Source organism: Meles meles, chromosome 19, assembly GCF_922984935.1.
Source record: "Meles meles chromosome 19, mMelMel3.1 paternal haplotype, whole genome shotgun sequence".
Classification (NCBI taxonomy): Eukaryota; Metazoa; Chordata; class Mammalia; order Carnivora; family Mustelidae; genus Meles; species Meles meles.
Genome location: NC_060084.1, coordinates 687,936 through 713,944, shown reverse-complemented (window position 1 = coordinate 713,944; position 26,009 = coordinate 687,936). Strand labels below are relative to the sequence as shown.

General features: G+C 58.4%; 1 protein-coding gene across 6 annotated transcripts in view; it reads left to right on the top strand.

Moving 5' to 3' along the window:
- Positions 1-26,009, top strand: part of ACSF3 (acyl-CoA synthetase family member 3) — an 88,919-nt gene that overhangs the window by 51,324 nt on the left and 11,586 nt on the right. For all 6 annotated transcript variants that reach the window (XM_045988013.1, XM_045988012.1, XM_045988010.1 and 3 more), the window contains 4 exons: positions 8,854-9,008; positions 9,979-10,124; positions 15,311-15,423; positions 24,804-24,930. In XM_045988013.1, coding sequence (XP_045843969.1) covers positions 8,854-9,008; positions 9,979-10,124; positions 15,311-15,423; positions 24,804-24,930 — 541 coding nt within the window. The remainder of the gene's footprint in view (positions 1-8,853; positions 9,009-9,978; positions 10,125-15,310; positions 15,424-24,803; positions 24,931-26,009) is intronic.

Below are 26,009 nucleotides of genomic sequence, written 5' to 3'. Positions count from 1 at the left end.
GTTGACGCCCCAGGATCTCCACCTCTGGCCAAGGGGGCGATTTCTGCCCAAGGCGCTAAATCAGGGCGGTGCCGTGGGACCTCCTGGCAACCTGCCTGCTGGGCGGAGGCTGTACCGGCCGCCCCAGAACCCTGGTCACGTGGGGTTGGGGCTCCCAGGGGCTCAGCCGTGTAGGCTGCTGGGGCCCCACCCCTGCCCAGGACACTCTCCCTGGCGTAACCATGCTGCCCCAGGAGACCTGTGACCCCAGACCAAGTTCATTCTGGGATCTGAGCAACGGGCGTCTTGGTGGGGCTGGGGGGTGTCTTCAGGCTGAATGTACATCAGGGTGTCTGCAGAGTCGGGTGGGGAGGGGCAGGTCGGAGCCGTAGTGCGGGGGCTTCTCGGGCAGGGTGTGCCCGCGGACCGCAGGAGCCGGGCCTCGTCACCCACTTTTGGCCGGAGCACCTCAGAACACAAGAACAGCTTTCTGTGTTGTTTAGGATTGCCGAAAAACGAGTGATGGTTTGACCCTTGGGGTCACTGCGTTCAGCTGGTTAAGCCTCCGCTTCGGTCCCGCACCTGCCTAGCAGTCCCACAGGGCTGGGACCTGAGCTCTTTCCCGCCCTGGTGACACAGCAGGGCGAAGGGAGAGGGTGAGTGAGGGCGGGGCCTGGGCCCCTTGCAGGGCTGCCTCCGTGGTGGGCGGCGTCCCGGCTCAGCAAGTTTGCCAGCTCACAGGGGTTCCTGCGGGCAGCCTCATCTGGGAACCACTGTCTGATCTTCTGTGGCAGCTCACGGCACAGCAGGGCTTTGCGGTCCGGCTGCCTCAGAAGCGCTCTCGCCAGGGAGAGGCAGGCTCTAGGGAGGCTCGCTTTTCGCACGGTGTCCCGAGGTGGACGAGTGTTAGTTTCTGGGGGCCGGGACAGCGGGGAGGAAATGCGGCCTTTCCGGACAGCCGCTGCCCCTTTACTGACTCGGGTGAGTGCCAGGACAGACGCCCTCGGGAGGTGGCATCTGGTCGTCCCTGTGTGCTGGGGGTCAGAGGCCAGGCTGGAGGACCACAGCACCAGCCAGTGCGTGTTCCCTCCTTCCTGTAGCCTTGAGTGCGGAGCCTGGGGACCAGACGACGGCTCCCCGGAGTGGATGGACAGCTTGTGGGGCCTGTCCTCCCCCATCTCGTGCCAGGCAGCCTGTGAGGGAGGAGCCCCCCCCCCCACGGTTCCTCCCCTGGGATGTGGGAGTCTGTCCCGTTGTGTGAACGCTTGTCCACATGCTCCTGGCAACAGGTGAGACCTTGGTGGGCAGAACGAGGTCTGGCCAAGGGGAGGGTGTTGTCGGGGCTCATCAGGCCAGGAGCCGGCAGGGTCTGCACACAGGTCAGCCACACATGAGTGCCACGTGGCGTTAGCCAGATCAGGACGGCCACACTCTTTTCGGCTGCCCTCATCCCAAGGCCACATCTTCCCCAGTGACAAGCAGCGCCAATTTGGCGGCCCCATGTGTCTTTACAAGCCAGTGGGAAGTGAGAGGCTACCGAGAATTTCCAGCAAGTCTGCATTCCAGAGCTTGGAGGTGGCCCGCAGAGATCAGTGCCATGGTGTGTGGGGGGAGAGAGAGCGGCCGGTCAAGCTCATGGCCACACCTGGGCCACAAGGGCTTTGTCAGGTGACCGTCCTGTCCCCACCAGTTCCGTCCTCGCTCGCTGCTCTGTGCACCTTGATCTGGAGCTGTTGGTGCGCTTTCTTCCCCACTCAGGTGCAGGAGGCTCCCCACACCCATTTTTTATCTTCGCTTCTCGTTTCTCCGCTCAGTAATAGGAAAGTGGGCTTGTGTTCACCTAAGTGAACTTCCTCAGTCGTACCAAATGTTGATTGAACATCAATTATTAATATTTTCTTGCTAATATTAGTTCACTTCCGTGCTTGGGAAGAATTGTACCGTATCAGCTCTAGGGCCCTTTGGAGAGATCACCTAACCTAACCCCCTTCATCAAGTCTTAAAACTTTCTAAAGTCGGTTGTGTCTCAGAGCCCTGCGAGAGCGACGACTGCCCGCACGCCGTCACCCGGCCTCAGTGGCTCTGGGCTCGGGGTCACTCTTATTTCAGCCGGAAATGTCGTGTCCTCTGTTGGGTCGATCGAAAGGAACCGCAGGTGTCAGCTGCTTTCTGCACCCGAAGCTAAGGGTGCTTTTTCTCAGAGTTGTGACGGCGCCGTCATCATGGAGCGACGAGCCAGAACCCCTAATGGCAGGTGTCACCGGCAGAGTCCTCGGTGCCAGGGCTGCCCGTGGCCTCCGGTGTGTCAGGCTTGGATCCCGGCGACGCCCGGCTCCTGCTGGGTGGTGGCTTCACCCGCGGGCTTCCCTCTGCATCTTCCTGGCATGTTTTGTTTAAGAAGTCGGGCTGCGTGTCCTTCTGCAGATTGCATCCCGATGGTCTCATTTAACGTGTTCCTTGTCCCTTGTATCCCCTGAGATTTGGTGGCTGGCTTGAGAGATGGGATTCATGTTCCCATTTTGTGGTGGTGACGGGAGACCTCCCGGTGGCGGGTGGCCCACCTGCCTAGCAGTCCCGTGGGGCACCTGCCGTCCACACTCACTGACGCTCACTGCCGAGAGCTCAGGCTCAGGGCCTGAACGGGGGGGCTGATCTGCGCTTCCGCGGACGATGACCTGCGCACGTTCAGGCGTATGTGCATCGGGCACGTGCTGCGTCTGCCTTTACACCTGTGCCCCCCGTGCTGCTGTCTGCACCCAGGTGAAGAGAGAGGACGGGCTCCTCCCCCGGAAGGTCCTCTCCTGCCTCAGCACCCCTCCCCCGCACCCACCAGAGCTGACGCTGGCCCGGCTCTGTTGCTGTGGGTACGTTCCACGTACTCCTCGTGTGAGTGAACGCGACAACACGTGCTCCCTTGTGCCCTGCGGCTCATGGCGCTGCACCGGGATTCCTTCTTGTGCTGCGTCGCTTGTCACTCGGTCTTTGTATTGCTGCGTTGTGTTCCATCGCTTATCCCTGCTGCCATGAAGGACATTGGGTTGTTTCCAGTTTGGGGACATTATGAATAAAGCTGCTGTGGACATTCTCATCAGGATCTCTCTGTGGGCGCTTCTCTGGGTCTGTGCCTGCCGGTGCCAGATACCAGCTGGGCTGGACGCGGCTTTAATTGTGCTGAAACCGGCAGACTTCTCCAAGACAGCGAGGGTGAGGCTTGCTCCGTGTTGCTCCGTATTCTCATCCACACTTGGCATTGTCCGTCACATCCGTGAGTGTGTTTTCGCTTCCTTTTGTTGAGGCGTGGTGTGCATGCAGCGTGACTCACAGATCTGTGTGTGGTTCACCGTGTCGTGGTGCGTGTGTGGGGCACACCAGCTTGGATATGAAATGTTCTGGCCCGCCGGAAGGTCTGTTGTGCCTCCTTCCAGCCACCCCCCGAAGACAGCCACCTCGCTGCATTCTCTTCCTCTACGGCAGCTGACCTGTTTCTGAAGCTTGCGTGGGATGGACGCACGGCGACTGTGCTCCTGTGTCTCGTGCGTCCCCTTAATACCTTTGAGATTTATCCACATTCACGTAGCAACAGCTAATTCCTTCTCATGACCAAGAGTCCCACAGCTGGGCATTGTTATCCTGTTGGTGGACATTTGGGATGGTTTCTGTTTTGGCTTTCTGAGTAAAGCTGCCAGGAGCCTTCCGTGGAAATCTTTTCGGAGGTGTGTAGATTCATTTCTCTGGGGTAGATACCAGGGGTAGGGTTACTGGGTCGTGGTGTCATGTGCTTGAGAAACTGTCGACTCTCGTTTCTGTTCTGTGCTTCTGTCCGCAGGGACAAGGGCCACAGGGCTCCACCCTGCCAACGCTCAGCTGTCCGGACTTGTTACATTTCAGCCGCCCTCCTAGGTGTGCGATGCCCTCATTTTTGTTATAAAATTTGCGTTTCTTGTGAGCACCTTTCTGTGTGCTTGTTGGTCACTCAGAGATCTTTTCCAGTTGAGCCATCTCTTTGTTATTGATCTGTAGGTGTTCTTTATATATTCTGGATAGAAGGCCTTTGTCAGAATGACAGATTGTAAATCTTTCTCCAGTCTGGTTTTAGTTTCGCAAACCAGTGTCTTTTTTTTTTTTTTTTAAGATTTTATTTATTTATTTGACAGACAGAGATCACAAGTAGGCAGAGAGGCAGGCAGAGAGAGAGAGAGAGGGAAGCAGGCTCCCCACTGAGCAGAGAGCCCAATGTGGGACTCGATCCCAGGACCCCAAGATCATGACCTGAGCCGAAGGCAGTGGCTTAACCCACTGAGCCACCCAGGTGCCCCAAACTGGTGTCTTTTTTAACAGTGTCTTGTGATACAGAGAATTTTTACTTTTGAAGCACTGATTTGGAAGCAATAATGGTGTGGCCATCACTGACGTACTCAGAGTCTTGGGGAAGGCATTAACATTTCACGGCTAAGTGTGATGCTAGCTGTTGGTTTTGTAGATGTCGCATGTTAGCTGGAGGACGTACCTGGCACCTCCTTGTCTGCTGAGAGCTTTACCTTCGAGGATGGAGTATTAGATCTGTGATGATCACGTGGCATCAGCCCCTTCATTTGTTGTCTGTTTTCTCCTGTCGCTGTGGTCTGCTCACACACTTCCATGTTTCCAGCTTCCTCACCGGGCAGCCCTGCAGCAGACGTCCTAGGGTTGGGATGTACTGTCGTTTTCTGTATTGCTAGATTTAATTTGCTGATATTTTGCTCAGGCTTCTGCACGTGTTTTCCTGAGGAGCGCGGTCTGCAGCTCTCCCGGGACCTTCTCGCTGGGCTCCCATGTCGGCACAGTGCTCCCTTGGGAAGGGCTTCCTCCTGGGCCGGCTGGTGTGAGGCTGAAACTCTTCTTCCCTTGAGTGTCTGCTCGAGCTCGCCATGGAAGCCATCCGGGCCAGACCTCTCCAGGAAGACTTTTGTTAAGGGTTCGATTCCTTTAACAGATACAGGACTTCTAATGTTTATATTTTGTTTCTTGTATCTGTCTCGGTAAGTTTTGGTTTTTTAAAGGAAATTGTCCATCTCATCACAATTGTGAAATTCACTGTAAGTTCTTTCCTTGTGCGTTTAGTGCCTCTGGGGTCTGTGGTGATGTCTCATTTAGCTCTGACGTGGGTGGTTTACGTTTCCCTTCTTTTCTCTTGGTCATTGTCGTGTCAGAGGCTTTTCTCTAATGCACCTGTACTTCCTGTGTGTTTGACTTCTGTCCATTCCTCCTTCCTTTATCTTCACAACACGCCGTCACCGTTGTTGCTTCAGGCAGTCAGGAGCCCGTAGCGCCGACACTGATTGCCAGGCCTCTCCCATGGCTCCCCGTGTGCTCCTCTCAGCCGTGCCCTTCTTGGCTCGGCTCACCAGTCTCCCAGCTTGTTTCCCTCCAGCGTTCATATCGTGTCTTTCTTTTTTTTTTTTTTCTTTTTTTTTTTTAAAGATTTTATTTATTTGACAGAGAGAGATCACAAGTAGATAGAGAGGCAGGCAGAGAGAGAGAGGGAAGCAGGCCCCTGCTGAGCAGAGAGCCCGATGCGGGGCTCGATCCCAGGAGCCCGAGATCATGACCTGAGCCGAAGGCAGTGGCTTAACCCACTGAGCCACCCAGGCGCCCCATATCGTGTCTTTCTTGCAGCTCTGTCCAGGTGTGGTTCACACACCCTGGAAGTCACTGTTGCAAATGATTCGGTGATTCTTCACAAATCTAGAATTGTCCGCTGTGGTCTCACTCCCTGCTCCCACGCCACCCCTGGTGACCGCCATCAGCCTGTGTCTCCACACAGTCCCTTTCCTGGACAGTGCATGTGTACTGAGTCCTACAGCTTGCAGTGTTTTATGTCTGGCTTCCTTCTTTCTGCAAAACATCTCAGAGTTTCACCCACGTTGTAGGATATGGGGCAGTGGTTGCCTTTTTGTTCCTGAAGAGCTCCGTGTTGTGTGGGTGCGCGCACTCTGTTTGCCCAGCAACCGTCTCGTGGGCTGTGGGTTGCTACCAGTTTGGGGCTGTTAAGAATAACGCTGCTGTGAGAATTTGCACCCAGGCCCTTGTGTGGACGTTTTCATTTACCTGACTATGCAGTGATGCTATGCAGTGATGGAATCGTCAGATTATAGGGCAAGTTTATGTTTCGTATTTTCCACATGGGCTGTTGTTTACATTCTCACCAGCAGTGTGCAAGGACCCTAGTCTCTCCACATCAGGCCAGCCCTTATTGTTGTGTTAAGTCATTGTTCCAGTTCTAGCAGACAGGAGGTGAGATCTGCTGTACTTCCAATTTGCATTTCTTTTTCTTTTTTTAGGATTATTTATTTGAGAGAGAGTATGTGAGCAGGGAGGGGCAGAGGGAGAGGGAATCTGAAGCAGAATCTGTACTGAATGCAGAGCCTGACATGGAGCCTGATCCCAGAACCCTGAGATCATGACCTGAGCCAAATCCAAGAATTGGACACTTAACCGACTGTGCCAACCAGGCGCCCCTTAGTGAGCAGTGATGTTGAGCATTTTTTCATGGTCTCAGTCGCATTTCTGTGTCTTCCTTGGTGAGATCTTCAGACCTTCTGCCCACATTTGCGTCGGGTTATTGATCTCATTGAGTCGTCAGCATTTGTGTACTTCCCACGCATAAGCCTTTCGTCAGACGGGTGTTTACAGGTGTTTTCTCCCAGCTTGTCTCTTCGTTTTCTTAATGGCGTCTTCTGAAACACGTGATTTTCGTTTTGATGAAATCCATTGTATTGGTTAATTTCATAGATCATGCTTTGGTGTGATATCCGAGAAATCTTTGCTCATCCAAAATCATGGAGATTTTTTCCTAGAAGTTGTCTAGTTTGAGCGCATGCATTTAAGTCTCTGGTTCACTTTGGGTGAATTTTTGTGTCTGGCAAAGGTCTGGAATCCGTCCCCCTGCAGGTGGCTGCTCAGTCCCCCTCGTGCTGTCTGTTGGAAAGATCAGTCTTTCCGCAGCTGAAGTGAGGGCTCTCTCTTGTCAAAAACCAGTCGGCCACAGGGCGCCTGGCTGGCGCAGTTGGCTGAGTGTCTAACTCTTGGGGTTTTTGTTTTTTGTTTTTTGGGGTTTTTTTTAAAGATTTTATTTATTTATTTGACAGAGAGATCACAAGCAGACAGAGAGGCAGGTGGGGGGCGGGGGAAGCAGGCTCGATCCCAGGACCCCGAGATCATGACCTGAGCCGAAGGCAGAGGCTTTAACCCATTGAGCCACCCAGGCGCCCCGTGACTCTTGGTTTTGGCTCAGGTCGTGACCTCAGGGTTGTGAGGCTGAGTCACCCGTGGCTCAGCGCTCAGTGGGGCGTCTACTTCTCCCTCTCCCTCTGCCCCTCCCCCATGCTCACTCGCTCACGCACGTGCGCTCACTCTAAGATAAATAAATACACAGAGTCTTTACAGACAGACAACGGGCCGTGCAAGTGTTGCTCATCCTGGGCTCTGGTCTGTCTGTCGATCTGGGGCTCTGACGTTCCACCGGCACCGCGCCGCTGTGGTCGCTCTTACCTGGAGCAGGGTCAGGAGCTGAGAGGTGTGAGTCCTCCACGCTTACTCCCCCTTTCACACTCCTCTCGGCTCTCTCGGGTCTCCACCCTCCCCTGTGAGCGCCGGGTCAGCCGGTCAGTTTCTGCGCCAGGGCTCTGTGGGGTTCCGGGGGGGCACGTTGACACTGCAGCTCAGGTGGGGGAGACGCACTGTCTGGTCTGTGTCGAGGCCACGAGCCCACAGACGTGGGGTGTCCCTGCCAGGCCCACAGCTGTGCCGTGTGGTGCTTCCCCCGTGGCCCGCCTGTCGCTCGCTCTGCTCTGTCTTGTCCTGTCCTTCTGCGTGGACCTTTTCCATGAGCCTGTGTCTCACCGTTTCTGTCCTTCTGTGCTGCCCCGTCTGCGTCTGAGTCTGTCTGCTGAATTCCTGACTTCAGATAATACGTCTCAGGTTTTATAATGGTTCTTTTTTGTATTTCCACTTGGCTGATGAAACCCTTGATTTTCCCTCATTTTGTTCATCTTTTTTGCAAAATTCCAAAGGCCTGTTTGTTGTAATGACCTTGAATTCCTTGTCTGATTAACTCCAACATCTGGATCTCCTGAGGGTCGGCCTCTGTTGACTTTTTCTCCATAATCATGAGTCACTTTTTCCTGTTTCCCTACATGCTTTGCAGCGTGGCGGTGCTGATTGTTGTCTTTAAAAGAATGGTATTATTTCCCCTGATACTCCTGCCCTCCATGCAGCCCTTCCTCTGATGGGTCAGGGTGCATGGGATTGGCCCCTCGAACACTTTGGGACGAGGTCCAGTCACCGAAGGCTTACTCGGCAGTGCTGTCATGAAGACAGAGTGGGACGCCGCGCCAGTTTCTCTGAGACTGGGGCGGACACCTGCCAACAGGGAGGTCTTGGGGCATCTCTGTATGGACACAGGGAGCATCTGCTACCCGACAAAACACAGAGCGCCCATGGTTTCCCCCCTCACCGGATGGTCCCGCATCCACCATCTCCGCATGTCTGCTGGGGCAGGGCCCGGGGCCGACCCGCAGGCTCACCGGTGCGACCTGGGGGGGGGGGGTGCGTCCCCTCTCCTGACAGCAGACCCGAGGCCGGAGCCGTGCCCTGCCCTCTCCCTGCAGACTGTCCCCCACAGGTCACCCTGCAGCCGGACGCCAGTGTCCCCGCCAGGGGACTCCCACGGGAACGACCAGAGCACTCCGGTGACACGCCTCATTGGGGGAGCCGCGTCTGGGCCCTTTAAAGCTGAGGGAGGGGGCACCGCGCGGGAGCCAGGCGCGTCTGTCCGCATCTGAGCCTGTGCGAGTTTTCTCACGTCTCCCTGTATCCCTCCTGCTTCCTTTCTAGGTTTGGGAAAAGCTCTTAGGTGCTGAGAGTCCGAGGATTAACGTGTTCATGGCGGTGCCCACGATCTACGCCAAGCTGATGGATTATTACGACAGACACTTCACCCAGCCTCACGTCCAGGCTTTTGTCCGCGCAGTTTGTGAGCAGAGAATTAGGTAAATGGAAGCGGCCCACTCTCCTGCCCCGAAGGCCTTAGAGGGCCGCTGACATCACGTTTGTTCAGCCGAACAGGCCCAAGTGGTAGGAAGCAGTATTTTCCAGCCTTAAAAGCTGTAGCGAGCTGCGTTTTCTGCGTGTCTGTCCGTGTTCTGTCTCTCTCTGCATCTGTCTCTGTCTGTCTCGTGGTCCAGTTGGAAGGACGAGGGCTCAGGCCCCCCGTTCTGGCCCTCGAGCGCCCCTCCCCCATGGAGCACCCTCACCCCTACCCTGCCCCTCGAAGCCCCGTTGACAGACACGTGCTGGACCTTCCGGGCCCTTCCATGGTGTGCGGCTTGTTCTGCTCTCTCTTACAAGCCCACAGACACAGCGCCGTTCGGCCTGGTTTCTTGCTCGGGTGTGAGCCCCGAGACAGTGCACGTACAGGTGGGTGCCTTGGCGACTTCTACCGGGACCAGAGCCACATGACACGCGTTCCATGGCAAGCAAGCGCAGCCTCTCACGGCGCACAGAGCACGCGGCCTGGCTGGTGTAAACGGGCCGCACTCGGTGTGGTGCGAGCGACCCGTGTCACGCCGTGAGCCCGCCGGCTGCCTCGGTGCTCGGCTCTGGGCTGTCCCCGCGGCTGCCCCTCCTGCTCCTCAGACCTGGAAGCAGTTTACCCACAGACCGAATTCTTACTGTCACAGCTGTGGTCTAGGGCCGCTTACAGACAGCATATTCGTCGTGTGCAAAGAACACCTCCAAAGACCCTAAAATTGTTTTTTTACTGTAGTTACCTGTTCCATTTAAAGACCTGTTTTACTCGAAGATGCCCCCCCAAACTCTTTGAAGAGAACAGAGTTCGGGTTTAGCCGCCGGCGGGCGTTCTCGTCGCAAGCTTGGGGACACTGGTGTTGAGTGGAGCGCGTGGCGCTGTCCAGCCCAGGGCCGGCTGCAGGAGCTGAGGCTCCTCTCTTGTGCTCATAGGTTGATGGTCTCGGGGTCGGCCGCCCTGCCCCTGCCCGTGCTGGAGAGGTGGCAGGGCATCACGGGCCACACTCTGCTGGAGCGCTACGGCATGACGGAGATCGGCATGGCCCTGTCCAACCCCTTGACCGCCGCGCGTGTGCCAGGTACGAGCAGCCTCCTGGCTGTGTCCTCGCCCCCAGCTGGGCCGGGCTGGGGAGACGCTGCCTTGCCGGGCCAGGGAACTTCTTGGGGCGGCTGTGGCCTGTCTCCCGTGGGCACTCACATTTTTCCCACGTGGCCGGTCAGGGACAGGACAGCAAGGTGTCCCTGAAACCAGTGTCCTTCCCAGGTGACAAGTGGGAAGAACAGGAATGACCAGGACCATGTGCCCAGCAGAGGGCCTCCCGGGGCAGGCGCTGCTTCCACGCAGGCCACGTGGGCTACTGGCCGGAGCCTCCCGTGCAGGTCCCTGGAGCCATACAGGGCATAGGGGCCGTGGGGGAGGGGTCCCCCTGGATGGTGCCTGGATGACCTGCTAGCAGACAGGGCTCCGTGCCCTGGGCTCACTGTCCAGCCTTCCCTGAGACCGTCTGCCGTTAAGTCAGACTTGCAAGTCCTGGTTCCTTAGCAGGGACCTGCCCACAGAGCCACAGCCTGAGGTGTGGGTGTGCCCCGCTCTGCTCTGGGCGCTCTCCTGGTCTCCGCAGCGTCCCTCCCCACCCCGCGGGCCCACAGCACAGGAGAAGTCACAGCAGCATAGCTCTGACTCCGTGATTACGTCCCTGTGTCTCGCACACACAGTCACGCTCACGCTGCCCACGCGACCCACGCCTGCTTCCCTGAGTTTCTGAAAACAGGCTTTGAAAAGCGACCCAGGCTTGAGATGCGCCGGCTGCGCCCCAGACCAGGCCAGCACGCGTCTGTTCTCTCTTCTTGTGGTCTTGCTGCTTCTGGAATGTCCTACAATGACTCGTACAGGACATGGCCTTTGGGTCCTTTAGCGGGATGTGTCCAAGACTCACCCACGTGGACGCAGGTTCCTTTCCCTCGCTGAGTGGAATCCCGTGGTGTGGACAGGCCACTGTTTCTCAGCCTGCTCCCCTGCCAAAGGACACGGGCTTGTGTCTGTTTGGGGAGAGTCACCGGCCGAGCTGTTGCAGACATTCGTGTGTGCATGTCCTCTGCCAACACGTGCCTTCTCTCGTGGGTCAACACCCAGGGCGGAGTTTCTGGTCAGAAGGTGGGTGAGTAAGCCTCCCCAGAAGCAGCCACACTGTGTCCAGAGCAGCCCCTGACGCAGGGGTGACCTTACTGCGTTGACACAGGCTTTAGGCGACCACACAAGTGGCCGGGGCTGCACGGCCGGCCTGGGGCAGGGCAGATGTCTGCACGGTCGCCCCGGGACACCTGCTTTGCCGGGAGTGCATGGTGTCGGGGGAAAGGAGGGAGCAGAGAGGCATGAGGAACCCCCTGGTTCATTAGAAGAGCAAACACAAGACCAGGCGCCAGGGCGAGAAGCCATGTGCAAGGGAGGCCCAGCGAGGGCTCACCCTGGTGCTGGAGGGAGCACCCCCAGTGAGCGGGGACAGCAGAGGTCAGGACGGAGGTCCCACAAGCGTCCCCGACTCACCTGGCCTTTTCCAGGAAGGTAGAACACGAAGGCTCTGATGCCCAAGGTTTATCGGGCAGAAATCCTTGGGTCTGAGGTGGTGGAGGCAGCTGTGACCCGGCCTCAAGGTCACCGTGAGGTACGTGCAGGCGTGGGTGCAGTCGGGATCCGATGCCCGTGACCGTGTCTGTGAAGCAGGCCGCCGCGGTCAAGTGCGATGCTTGTGGCTTGGTTTGGAAGGCAAGGTGTGTCTTTCCTGGAGAAACCTGGTTGAGCGCTTTCCTTGGCATCTTGGGTCTTGTCCTGCTGGACGCCGGGGCTGGGCTCACGATGCGGGTGGGACGTGGCCAGCCACCCCTGGGCCCCACACCTGCTTCCTGCTTGGGGTCACTCCAGCCCGGCCCTCCTTCCGGCTGCCCGCATGGCCTCAGCGTGGCTCTCACGGTCCCTGCAGCGAACGACGGGTCCATTACAGGTCCTCAAAGGCTGACGGGCGCACAGAGCAAAGCCAGCCTTAAAAGGGGGACGTGCTGCACCAAGAGCGTCGTTTGCCGCGCGCTAAGCTCTGGGTCGGATCTTCTGACTGATCCTTCTCCGCGTCCCTGGCGGTTACCACGAAGGGGGATGAATAATTCATGGCCTCGCGCGGCCGGGCCTAATCAGCGGTATTGGAGGTGGAGATCAGAGTTGCTAACAGCTCCTGCGGCAGGCTCCGGGGGCGCACTGCCGGGGGCTCCAGGACCTTAGCCACCCCTTCCCGTCCTCTCGGGACCAGCTGCAGAGCGGCCTCCCTCCCTAGCTGCTGGACAGGGCCGCAGGCCAGTTACGCTTATCTGGGGAGAGCGACAGCGGTTTGGAGAGATCCAGACGAACGAGGTGCCCCTCTGACTGTGTCCCACACTACTGCCCAGGTGGACACCAGGAGGGGACAGGAGGGGGCGCCGTCCCCACGTCCCCATGGAGCCCTGCTCCGTCTGGCCCCTCGGGCGGTGGACGTGGTCTGGAGCCAGGGCTGCCCCGCACGGACTGCAGCGTCGCCCATGCGGGACCCTCACCCGGCAGTACCTCGGGCCTGTGGGACCGCGGTTGTCGTCTCTGCCTGGAGATGTCGTGTGCGGCGCCCTCGCCAGCTGGTTCCGCCAACACCTCCCTCGCGGGTCGTAATGGCCGGGACAGCGTTCACTCTTGCGATGGGAAGGGGGCCAGAGCGAAGCAGGAGGAAGCTGGGAAGAGGGTTTCTTCCTTTTTAAAAAATATTCGAGGAAGAAGGCAGCGGACAGAAAGGCGGGCGGAGGACGGTCAGAGGACCCTCTTCTGGTCTGAAATAGACATTTGGTCTCTCACAGCTGGTGCAGAGGTCCTGGAGCCCTTGGAATTTCCCAGGTGATGGAGCCACGAGGGGGTCTTAGCTGTTCACAGAAGCCCCCTCCCCGCACCCGAGTGTGCGCGAAGGAGACAACCTGGGACCAGTGGGCCGATGGGAGAGGCGGGGCCTCTGGGGAGAGGGGCCGTGGGCTGAGTCGGTGGCTGTGGGCTTCACGAGTTGTGGGAGCTCCACAGAAACCCTCTGGATGCTGGTGCACAGAGGAGGTGCTGGGGTGCCTTGGCATGGGAGCTGGGGACCCCCCCCCCTTCCCGGGCATCTCTTCCATCTGCTGTTCCTGAGTCACGTCCTTCATCAGAAGGTGGTGGGGGGCAGCTCAGCTCTGCGGGGTTCCGGGAGAGGGGGCGTGGGAAGCTCCGGTCAGTGGCCAAGCCAACCAGTTGAGGGTCATCTGGGGACACGCCACCATGACTGGCTCGGAAGTAGGCAGTGTTCAGGTCGTGCCCTTGCCCTTCTCCGGCTGGCAGCGGGGGCCCGCACACCTGCCCCTGCAGAGCTCAGCGGGACAGGGGAGGAGGAGCCGGCCTTGATTTCCGAGTGAGGCCGGGCTCCCGCGGAAGGTTCTCTGTTGCAGCGGACGGTGCTGGTCCTTTCTGATTGCCTGCTCTGCATCCGAGGGGCTCTGCCTCTGCCCGGCCTCAGGACGGATCAGCCGGCCGACGGCCATATTCCATGTGCTCTCAGCACTCCGGCTCCTCATCTGGTGTAGCAGCAGGAAACCGTGGCCTTGTCAGGGACACGGGGACAGGGTCCACATGGCCCATCTGAGCCCCCTCCTGGCTGGCCCCCCATCCCTCACACCTGCTCTGTGGCTTTAACATGTGTTCATCATGAGTCACCACCACACACTGTGGTCACTGAGGGCTGGCACCGGGGTCACCTGCTGAGCTCCGGCCCTAACACACCAGCACTTGGGAGCCGTGTGAGGACCTCGGGCCCTGGCCCAGCTCGGCATCCCACCAGGCAAGGCTGTGGCCCTGGTTGGCCGCCGAGCCACGGTCAGCCCTCCTGCATGGGCCCGAGGCCGGGGGACAGCAGCGTAGGCAACAGAGTTGAGCTCGTCGCTGAAAAGAATCCACGAGGAAAGGAACTGGTCTTTTAATCTAGAAAAGGAAACGAACGCGTGTCTGGACCGCGTGTGGAGCAGCGTCTGGTCTTCGCAGGCGGTGCAAGCGAGGCCAGAAGTGGGGCTGGAGGGCCAGGCTCACGGGACGTCACGGCTGGTCCCCGTGTCTCCTTTGCACACTGCGGGCGACACTCCCTCGCTTCTCGGCCGGCGTCTCACACGTCCCGATGCCGCTGTGGTCCCCGGCTATGAGCACTGGCACTAGCAGAGGCCTGGGGAGGGCCGGGTCCCAGGCTCCATGGGGAAAGTCCAGACCAGGCAGGTCCACGCAGGCAGGAGAGGGGGTGCAGGAGGAGATGAGCTGCTGAGGGCTCAGGTTTCCTTCCGGGTGACGGAAAGTTCTGGAAGTAGGTGGCAGTTCCCAGCGTGAATGTGCAGGAAGCCATGAGTTGTGTGGCTTTGCAGCTTTGTGATGATTCACTGTGTCTCACGTACGTTTAACTCGGACTTGCAAATCCTTTGGAAGCAAACCACGAAGACAGGGCTGGGGGGGGAGGGGGAGTGCCTGCTGTGTGCCCCCCCCCCCCCGGAAAGGATGTGGCTTCTGACCCGAGTGGAGGTACGAGGCCAGCGGGGATGCGATGGCTGAGAGCCCTCTGGTTCCAGCCCTGGCCACAGGGACAGTGCGGTGCCATTCCAGCACGCGCGGCTGTGGGACCGAGCTGCCCAGGAGTCTGGGTCCCGGAACCCTGAGCAGGTGTCGGGTGGTCGAGTCAGTGCCCCCGGCATTAGTCCCAGACAGACGCTCGCTGGTTCCAGGGGTTAGGATAAAGCGCCTGAAGTCCTTCACGTGGGTCCTCCCAGAGGCCGAGCCTTTGGTGTTGGGACCTCTGCCCACATTGGTCCTTTGTTGGGGAGTCGAGAGGACTCAGGGCACGGCAGGCCGCTCCACCAGGTGCTTCGGGGGCAAACCGTGGATGCCTAGTAAATGAAGCAGCTGGCGGCCTTCTCCACCTGCCAGCCCCATCCCTCTTGGGCCTTCCGTGCACGGGTCTCCTCCATGCCCCCTGGGCCCTTCCTGCCCAGCCAGCCACTAGTGGGGAAGCGGCTGCAGCCCCAGCCTCCAGCCCAGGTGCTGGGAGCCTCCAAGTCCGCGGAGTGTCCAGAACCGGGCCTCGCGGGCTGTGGGCGGCTGTGAGCGCAGGCGGCCCCTGCGTACACTGAGCCGAGCCCGTACCCTTGGCTCTGGGGTCTACGGTTTTCTGTGCAGCCTCCCCTCTCTCTCCTGCAGGCTCCGTGGGGACCCCGCTGCCAGCCGTGGAGGTGCGCATAGTCTCAGAAAACCCGAGGAAGGAGGGCCGCCCCTACGTGCTCCACGCAGAAGGAAACGAAAGGGAGACCCAGGTGGGCAGCATGCGGGCATCGTGTGGCCGTGACCACCCAGCCCGAGGGTGAGGGTCTCTGCTTCCGGTTTGAGCCCCCCGCGCAGGGACGGCCCCTTCCGGTCAGCAGAGCTGCTGGTGTTTCCAGGCACCGCGGCCGTGTGGACGGTGCTGGGCCCGACCTCCAGTGCTCTGCCCCGCTGGCCCCAGGCTCCGTCCACCGGGGATGCCGCGAGGTGGGTCGTGACAGCCTCACGGAGCCCTTGTTAAAACGCCGTCTGGTTGAAAGTACCGCGTGGGCCGGGCCCTGTCTCCACTCAGCGACGCCGGGGTGGGTGTGCCCGCTCCGGGAGCCTCACGAGGCCGGTGTGGGCCACTCCCAGAGCCCCGAGCATGGGGGTTGCCGCGGCCGCTGGAACGACCAATGGCTCTGGCTGTTCCTGAGTTAGCCGGGGCGAAGCAGAAGGGGGCGTTCCTGTCTTCTGCAGAGCGTCCCGAAGCTGCAGTCAGCGGATCGCAAGTGAACAGCAAGCACAGGAGACCTCGGGGGCCGGGGGGCGGGGATCCTGATGAAAGGAGATGGTCGAAGCCGGTGCTCGGGCTGGACGCCCGTGGGAGTGCTCTCTGCTGGCGGGGTGAGGCGCGTCTCTCCCATTCGGCACTGGTCCCATCCGTGGTCTCCGCGTCTGTGTCCGAAGTGAGCGGTCGAGGAGGCGCCGAGCACACGGGTGGTTCAGGGTGCTTTTAGGTGTGACCCTGTGATAACGTCCACAGTGAGGTGAGGAAGGGGTTCTGCCTGCCCGGGACCCCTCACCTGGGCCCCATGTGGAGGGCCAGCCCGTGGCCCCTCGCCAGGCTCCTGGGGCTGCTCCTCCCCGGTGGTGACAGGGCTCCAGGCCCAGCCCGGCTCCCCTCCCTGGTGCACGGACTCCACGCCTATGCCCCCCCCAGCCCCACCCTTCCAGCACCATGGGTGTCCCTGGCGCAACCGGATGGCCTGTGTCATCCTTGGGGTCTCTCACCCACCACCGTCGGTCCCTCTTGTCTGTTGAGCAGGTGATGTCAGTATGGGGCCTTCACGTGGGTTCTTTCTGGGCTCAGGTGACGCCTTTGCTCCTCACAGTGAGGGGACCCAGAGCTTGGCAATGCCACCCGAGGCCTGAGGGACAGGCGTGATGTCCACACTTCTCAGGGACAGGGACACCTGAGCAGGAGCGTGCTGGGTGCTGACAGGGAGTGGGACGCACAGCGATGCCCAGGACGCCTTTCCTGAGACCCCCTGGGCCAGCCTGCCGGAGGCACCTTGACCTCAGTTTCTCTCATTGCCGGTGGGGGCCTCATTCTGGGCCAGGCGCGGTGTCCCCCGGAGCCACGTGGCCCAGAGACAGGTGTCGGCATCAGTGGGGCCCAGAAGCAGTGTGGAGCGAGGTTCCCCCTGGGGCTGTGCAGCCCAGGAGCCCATGGTGCTTCTCTAGCCAGAACCCAGGACCAGGAACCAAGAGTGAGTGGCCGGGGGGCCCTGGGGGCTCAGCCCTGCCGACGGGAGCTGTTGAGGGGGACAGGAGCAGAGCGGTGGCTGGGCCAAGCGGTGCTTCCCAGACAGGACGGAGAGCCCACGTTGGCTCCCACAGCCCCAGAGCAGGAGGGGGAGGAGCACATGCCTGGGGCTCCCAGGGCCGTGGCGGCGGGCTGGGGCTGGAGTCTGAGAAAGGCTTTGACCACTCGGGAGGGTGGCTCACGTGTGGGCCCCGTACGGCACAGTCTGGGCTGCCACTGTTGGTCCTTGTGCGGTGAAACTGGCATGTCTCAGCCGGGTCCCCGTCACGGGGTTGCTCTGGCTATGGCTGGTGACGTGGCCAGCAGCCCAGGGCACCCCATCGTCCCTGCCGCGCACAGCTCCGTCCGGCAGGAGTCGGTGCTGCAGACGCGGGCCCCCACGCGGACGGGCCTCCTGCTCTGGTTTCTGTCCCCTCTCCCTGCGGGGCCGCAGTGAATCCCACAGCCGCCCTTGGGACCCTGTGCCTGTTTGCCAGGTGCGTCTTCCGCAAGCCATGGCCGCCCGCTGGCTTCACCTTTAAAGTACGTCTCTATCCGTGTATTTGTCGTCAAGTGTTCACTCTCAAGAGCACCCAGTGCCCGCCGGCCGCACCAGGTCCGTCAGCAGACAGACGCCACACAGCCAAAGGTCGCCGCTGGCCTTCACCCAGAAACATCATCTGTGGCTGAGGACGCAGACACGCCGCGCCTCGTGTCCGGGCTGGAGCGGGGGGGGCCGCGGCGAGCTCAGCTTCCCTCGATTCCCCCTAAAAATTAATTACCTTGTTTATCCACATGCCTCTTCTCCCGACGGCCACCAGCACCTCCCGGGCTCCCCGCCTGCGTCTGCTCCCGCCCCTGCCTGTCACTGCCATCTGCCACAGCTGCGTGCCACCAACCGCTGCACGCGACCCACAGCAGGGCAAGGACGGGGCGGAGTGCCTGAGGCCCGGGCTCTGGCCCTGCAGCAGTGGGGGCGGCCACCAAACTGGCCCACAGAGGCGCTCACCTCGGACGAGCAGCCCGACAGCAGCCGCGTGTCCCTGGTCTCTTGGGAGGTGGTGGGTTGACCCCCTCTCTAGCAAGAAGCAGGTAGGAGGGGAACTGTCCCCCACGGGGAAGCTTCACGAGGAAGAGGAAGGCCGGTGGCCCTGACGTGCCCCATGAACGTCCGCGAGCACTTAGCCACCCCGTGCCTCGCTGCTCCCGACGACCTGAGCCTGTCCCCAGATACCCCTGAGAGGCATGCTCCTTCCTGCCTTCCTGCCATGGGCTTCTCCTGCGTGAGTGTCCAGACCCTCCGGTGCAGCCCACATCCTGAGGCCTGAGAAGTGTGCAGCCGCTCACCAGGACGTAGTGGGAGCCCATAGCCAAGGAGAGACCCACGGGCTCAAGAGCTCTGCCTCGGGTTCTGCCCCTCCTCGCCAGCCTCTGTGGTCCAGAGCCCCCCTGCCCACCTTCCCACGCATCCTCCCACCACACACCCTCCTCAGAAGTTTGGAGCAGACCCTCATCGTAAACGTGGGTAGGCGTCGGGGGCCTTGCCCGCACCCGCTGCTGACAGAGAAGACGACGGTCAGGCTGCTTTCAGATGAGAAGGCTTCCTCCAGGCCTGAGGCTTCTCTGGCACGGCCCCCGGTCAGAGTACGATGCAGGGGGCCTCGTGCAGAGGTGCGATGCCCGAAGACTTGGAGGCCCCTGAAAACAGCAGCTGCATGTGTTGCCTGCCGGGCACCCGGGTCTGGCCCTCTGCCCCCTCCAGCCTGCACCCACCTGTCCTTGGGAACAGCGGGGCGCCCAGAGCTGCTCTCTCCCCAGCAGAGGCGGGTGTTAATGCTGAGTCCGTCGGAACACCTGCGGGGCTCTGGCTCTGCTTGTGACCTGCTGGTCCAGGCGATGGGTTAGTCTAAGAGGACGTTTGGTCGTGCAGGGTTCACAGGGCTCATTTTTCTGGTGGTGCCCCCCTCAGACGGCTCATCTTCCTCGTGGTAACCGCTCTCCTGTCTCTCAAATTCATGAACGTCAGCGAGTGAAATCAGACTGACCGTGTGGTCCGGGGTCTGTGCGATGAGTCGGGAACGTAAGCCAGCGTGTGACGGGGGAGTATGTCTTTCGACCTTCGTCTTGCTGGTTGACTTTCTCTCTCCCTGAAAAAGAAAAATGCTTTGTCTTTTGGGTCCGTAAAGAAAACGACGGTGCATCTTGCTTTGCCTCGAGCCAAGATTCCCTGGCAAATGGGGCAGGAATTAGGGTTGGTAGAAGTGTCTGCGTTTGTGGTGTTGAACCTATGACGGGCGTCACGCGTTCAGCAGGGTCTGCACACGGGTTGTGTGCTCCCCATCGGCCTGTGTGTCTGGTTGTCCGACAACCCCAGTCTTGACCACGGTGGCTTTACGGTGAGTCTCAGAACGATGGTGCTCTGCCACCAAGTTTGTTTTCATTCAGTTGTCCTCGCTATTCTAGTTACTCTGTCCGCCCCGCCAGCTTATTTTTAAAAGATTTTATTTACTTATTTGAGAGAGAGAGCAAGCATGAGCAAGGGGAGCAGCAGAGAGAGAAGCAGACTTCCTGCTGAGTGAAGCCAAATGGGGGGCTCGATCCCAGGACCCTGGGATCATGACCTGAGCCACCCAGGTGCCCCACCTGCCAAACCCATTTTATAAATAGCTTGTCTCTATCTATTAAAAAGTCCTCTTGGGGTCACAGGGATGGCTCGTTGGTTAAGTGACTGCCTTCTGCTCAGGTTATGGTCCCAGAGTCCTGGGATTGAGCCCCACGTCAGGATCCCATATGGGGATCCTGCTTCTCCCTCTGACCTTCTCCCCTCTCAGAGAGGAGAAATAAATACAAATCTTTAACAACAACAACAAAAAAGTCCTCTTGGGATCTTGATCAAAACTGCATTAAATATAGAGTGCCTCGTTGGCTCAAAACATCCAACTCTTGATTTCAGCTCAGGTCGTGATCTCAGGGTTGTGGGATCGAGCCCCACATCAGGCTCCCTGCTCAGCACGGAGTCTGCTTGAGGCCCTCTCCCTCTGCCTCTGCCCCTCCCATCATTCACGTTCTCGTTCTCTCTTTCAAATAAATACATATTTTTTATGATTGCATTAAAGACGTGGGTGGCTCAGTCGTTAAGCGTCTGCCTTCTGCTCAGGTCATGATCTCAGAGTCCTGGGATTGAGCCCTGTGTCGGGCTCTCTGCTCCTTAGAAACCTGCATCTCTCTCTCTCTCTTTCTCTCTGTGTACTCACTTTCTCTATCTCTCTCTTCCTCTCTCAAATAAGTAAATCTTTAAAAAATAAGAACAAATGAAAAAAATAAAATTGCATTAAATCTGTAAATCAGTTTAGGGAGAATTAGCATCTTTGCTCTGCCAAGTCTTCCGATCCATGAACATGGTATGCCTCTGCACTCACTTAGGTCTGCTTTGGTGTGTGTCCCGCTAGGCTTATAACCAGGTATTTCTCTTCTCTTCTCCTTCCACCATCCTCCTCCTTTCCTTCTTTTTCAGTCACTGTAGGTGTGGACTTCTCTGTTTTTGAACTGTTTGTTGCTGGGGTATAAAAATATAATCAATTTTAGTATATTGGCTTCATATTCTTTAGTAATCTTGTTAAATTCTCTTTTTAGAGTTAGAAGGTATTTTTGTAGGTTTTTTAGGACTTTTTATATCAACAGTCATGTTTTCTCCAAGTAGGAGTAGTTTTACTTCCTCCTTTTCAATCTGTATGTTTTCATTTCTTCTTCTTGTCTTAATTGCCCTGATGAGGATTTCCAGTGTGATGCCGAATGGGAAGAGTATTAAAAATAATATTGGCTGTAGGCTTTTTATAGGTTCCATTCTACTTATGATATGTTGAGTTCTTATCGTGAATGGATGAAATATTTTCTTTTTTTTTTATCTGGAGGAGGGGAAGGGGGAGAGGGAGAAGCAGGCTTCCAAGGAGCAGGGCGCCCAACGTGGGGCTCAGTCTCACAGCCCTGAGATCATAACCTGACCTGAAATCAAGACTCGGATGGTTACCCAGCTGAGCCCCCCTGGTGCTCCTGGATGACGTATTTGCAGATGCTTCTTTACATCAACTGGTTTTTCCTCATTAGGCTGCTAATATAGTAGATCACATTGGTTGATTTTCTAGTATTGAATCATCCTTGCATTCCTGGGACAAAGCCCACTTGCTTGTGGTGTATCGTTTATTTTAGATGTGCTGGATTGGCTCTGCCGGCATTTCGCTGAGGGTGTTTGCATCTAAGGTTTCCTTTTGTTGTGCTTGTCTTGTTTGGGTATCAGGGGAGTGCTAGCATCATAAAGTGAGCTGGGAATTGTCCCCCATCCTGTGCTTTCTGCGTGTGATTGGTATTATATGCTTATTGAAATGTTGAATGGAATTTACCAGTGAAACCATCTGGGCCTAGAGGCTTCTTTTTTGGAAGATTTTAACTATGATTTCATTTTCTTTCATCGTTATAGGACTATTCAGGTCCTCTAATGCATCTTGGGTGAATTTTGGTAGAGTGTGGTTTTTGAGAAATTGATCCATTTAAGTTGTTGTATTTTTGCACACAGTGTTTCTTGGTGTCTCCTTATTCATCCTTTCGTGCCTGTGTGGTCTGAGGTAGCGCCTGCCCGTTTCCCTCGTGGACACTGTGGTCTGAGGTAGCGCCTGCCCGTTTCTCTCGTGGACACTGTGGTCTGAGGTAGCGCCTGCCCGTTTCTCTCGTGGACACTGCGTATCTTCTGCTTCTTCTGTTGTTACTCTTCCTAGATGTTTATCTGTTACTGAACCGTTTTCTAAGAACTTGGTTTTGGATTCCGTGAGTTTTCTCTATTACTTTTCCCTTTCCCGATTCATGCATTTGCTGGCCAGATCTTCCTCAGCTCCGTGGGGACTTGCCCTCCCCCCCACAAATTCTGATGTGTTTTCGTTTCCATTCAGTTCAAAATACTTTCTGATTTTCTTATTTCCCTTAAGACATCGTGGACTCGTGGATTATTTAGAAGCGTGTTGTCTGTTTTCCAGGTGTTTGGAGATTGTTATCTTTCTGTTCCTCATTTTTAGTTTAATTCTGTTACAGTCAAAGCATGTTGGATACAACTCCAGCTCCTCTAAATTTGTGAACGCGTGTGTGTGCCCCGAACGTGGCCCTCCTGGTGGACGCGCGTCCACTGACTGTGGTCGGTGCCGCCCGGCCCCGCTGCCCCGCGAGCACCGGTCCAGTTCTCGGGTGGGGCGTGGGGGCGTGTATGTGACTCCCCCACCATCGTTGTCTGTTTCTGCTTTTGCACGTTTGCTGACGTGTTCTGAAAGTCTCTTACTTGGTGAACGCACGTGTTTGATTGTTCTGTCGTCTCGGTGACCTCACCGTCCCGTCAACTGTCCTTTGCTCGTATGTTGACTTTGTCTGCTGTTCTCAGTGTACTTTGTTCTGGTTGGTGTCCGTGCGTGGTCCTGTCCCCTTGCTTCTCTCCTGCCTGTGGCGCTGCCCTGGAGGTGAGTTTCTCACAGACGGTGTGGGGTTGGATCACGTACGGCTTTCCGGTCCGGTCCGCAGTCTTCTAGTTGGCGTGTCCAGAGCAGTGCTTACATTTGACCTGTGGTGCAGATGCTCGAACTTCTCTCGCCACCGCACGCCACCCCCTCATGGTGCTCCCTCGGCTCCCCGTCGCTCAGCTGCCCTTTCACGCCTCTTTGAACGCATCCCTCAGTATCACACTGTCATTCAGCACTCGAGCTCCTGACCTTATGCTCTTGGACGGGTTTCGTAGTTCTGGGGGCTACGATACGTACTGAGACCTGCTCAGACCAGTCCTCACCAGTCCTGCAGGAGCAGAACTCCTGTGGTCAGAGAGAAGACGTTCAGTGACCCTTGTTGGAGGTGGTGAGGCGGATGGGACTCAGGACCACAGGGAAGCTGTGGTCCCCCGCAGCCGGGTGTCCCAGGTCTGAGTGCCGTGCGGCCCGTGGACGTTCACTCCCGAGCAGCGGGTGGGGTCAGCAGGTGGAGACTTGCTGAGGGACACATCAGGGCTGAGTGGGGATTCTGGCTAAGCCGACCTGCCAGGATCTCTTCTGAGAGCAGGCTGGGGTGATCAGATGTGGTAGCAGATTTGATAGCGGGGTGACAGCAGATTTGAGGGTGACGGGGCATCCGGGTGGGGGGCTCCTGCTGAACCGACGGAGCAGGGTTCTTGCTAGAAACGGATGTCACAGGAGGGGCCCAGGGGGCCTAGGAGAAGCTTCGGGAGCCCGACTGCAGCCTGATCAGGCACAGAATCCTGGTCACTTTGCCATCTCCCTGTGCGGCCCGGCTGTCGTGTGGAGTCCTGCGTGGGGGATAAAGCCCGTGAGACTGTTACCGTGTTTGCTTTCTGCCTTCTGGACTGTTTTAAAGAACTCGTGAGCAACAGAACGGTCAGTGTTACTCACCCAAGTATTTACTGACTCTGTCGGTTTTATTTCATTTCCGAGTTTTCACGTTAACTCTGGCGTCGTTTCCCTTCTGTCTGAGGAGCGTTCCCTGGTAATTCCTTGGGTGAGACCAGATGGTCACAAGTTCTGTTGTTCCTTGTTCTCCATCCTGAACGTTACTTTCTTTTTTCTTTTTTTATTGTGAGAGAGAGAAAGAGCATGAGCCGGGGGGAAGGGCAGAAGGAGAGGGAGAAGCAGACCCCGCTGAGCAGGAACCTGACACGGGGCTCCATCCCGGGACCCCGAGATCGTGAGCTGAGCCAAAGGTGGACGCTTCACCGACGGAGCCACGCAGGCGTCCCTGCTCCTTACTTTCCCTGGATCTGGGATTCAGGGCTGATGCTTGGAAGTCGGTCCCCCATGTCCGGCAAGAAGCTGGCCTCGCCTTGGCAGGATCAGACCAAGGGCAGCAGTGGGAAAGTGGGTGAAGTAAAGTCTGGTTTGGTTGGAAAACAGACATCCTGCAGGCAGGCCGGATGGCAGGCACGGCTGGGCCCTGACATGGGGAGTGGGCGGCGGTGTCAGCGGAAGCTGCAAGGGCGCGGCCGGCTCTGGTCGGCCGCCCACCATCGGCCTTGGAAGTGTGGGCTGCGTGCAGGCCTCAGACATCGAGCCCGACAGTTTGACAGCCTTTTCGAAGGGATGGTTCTTCCCCAGAATGAGTTCATTCCAGGTGGGAGCTGATGCTTCAGGACGGAGGGTCCCTGGCCGCCGTTCGGTCAGGCTGTGTGAGGACAGCCTCCCGCGGGGCCTCCGCACATGCACGTGCTCTGCGCCTTTTTCTGGCTTCGCGGGGACCCTTCTCCGTCTCTTATAAAGCCCCATCTCCCTCCTGCGCTGCCCTGCCTTGTGGTCACAGCGGAGACGTGTACCCCCATCCCTCCACTCCCCAGGACCATGTGACCTGGGCGCTCCTCTGTCCCGGGCACCTGAGGCCAGCCTGTCCTGTCTTGCGTGGCCGCGTGCTCAGCTTCCTTCTCCCCAAGCAAAGTGACTACCTCCAAAAGCCCCCACGGGAGCCACCGGAACTGTGTGTGTGCTGTGGCGGCTGGCCATGTCCCTGAGCCTCCCGTGTGCCATGGAGTGCGCAGGAAACACCCTGAAAAGGGAGAGTCTTTGATGCCAGGAGCACGCTCTGAGAAGTGGACAGGCAGCTCGAATCCAGCCAGGCCCTGTGACATGGGTCAGCGACTCTTGGCTTCGAGTCTAGAGGATGAACACGGAGACACACACTCCCTGCCGTGGTGTCCAACTGAGGTCCAGTGTTGAAAGTGCATTTTCTGTCATTTCCAATGAAGTGTCCAATTTCAGAAGAGGGTGTGGTGAGGGGGGTCACGAGAAAGGCAGATAGAGCCCCCATCTTGAGAGGGGTCCACTGTCTCCCGTGCTGCAGGTGACCCCAGGGTTCAAGGAGAAGGAAGGGCAGCTGTTGGTCAGAGGGCCGTCTGTGTTCCGAGAATACTGGGACAAACCAGAAGAAACGAGACGTGCCTTCACCTGGGATGGCTGGTTCAAGACAGGTAGGAGGGGGGCCAGTGGGGGGCGGCCTGGACACCCCAGGATCTTCTGTCCAGGGCAGGGATGGGGCGGGATGCACTCTGTGTCTCCCGTCTTCAAGGCTGCGTCCTCACCCTGCCCCAGGGCCGCGGCGGGGCCTGGATGTAGAGAGCCTCCCTGGCCCTCCCCCCGCCAGCCCCGAGCCCCCGCTTTATAAATCTTCTCGCCCATTCCCCACCCCCAGGATCCAGGCCCTCTGACAGAATATGGTTCCTCGTTCTTTTGGGTCGTTGTCCATTATTCTCCCCCCACGCCCAGGGCTCTGTGCGGGGTGTGCCAGTGGCCCCGTCCCAGCAGGACCCAGAGCTGCTCAGGGTCCCCCGGCTCCCCCCTTGGCCGCAGTGGTCCCGAAATGGGGACTTGGCAGCGGACCCTGAACATTACGGTTGTAGCTCACTGAGAACGACCTCCTGAGGGGTTGGTGGTGGGGCTCTGGGCGGGTCCTCCTTTCTTCTTGCCTGTCTGTGTTTGTGCGTGTTGCTGACGGTGCATCGTTGCTCAGTTGTCTCGCACGGTAGTTTCCGAAAAGAGAGGCTCACTTCACGCATCACCACGTGCGGCCCCACCGTCCGAAGTCGCCTCCGTCCCTGTCCTGTGGGGTGTAGTCGAGGCGCAGGGCAGCGGGGTCGGGCGGCCATGCGCCTCTCAGACGGACGGCGGCCGTGTTCCTTAATCTCGCGGCCACATAGCATTCGCTCGGGCCCCTGCTGGGCGCGTGTCAGTGTGGGTCTGGGGGAGTGGGGGATCGTGTGTCTACTCTCCTCGGCTGCTGTCACCGTCCTGAGGTCACTGAGTGGCAGAGCGGGGACTCGTGGACCGTGGCAGTTTCGGGGTCTGTGTCGGCTCCCGACACAGGTGAGGGTTTGGTTTGAAGGCAGCCGGTGGAGGGTCTTCCTGGTGGGGGTGTCAAGGACCCCCTTCCTATCTCCCTGCCAGGTGGCCCTGGGTCCACACTTGGTGGTCCTGGCCAGTCCCACGTCCGCCCCGTGGTCCTGCGGTCTGTCTGCGGTTCTCGGCTCTGCACCTGCCAAGCACCGCTAGG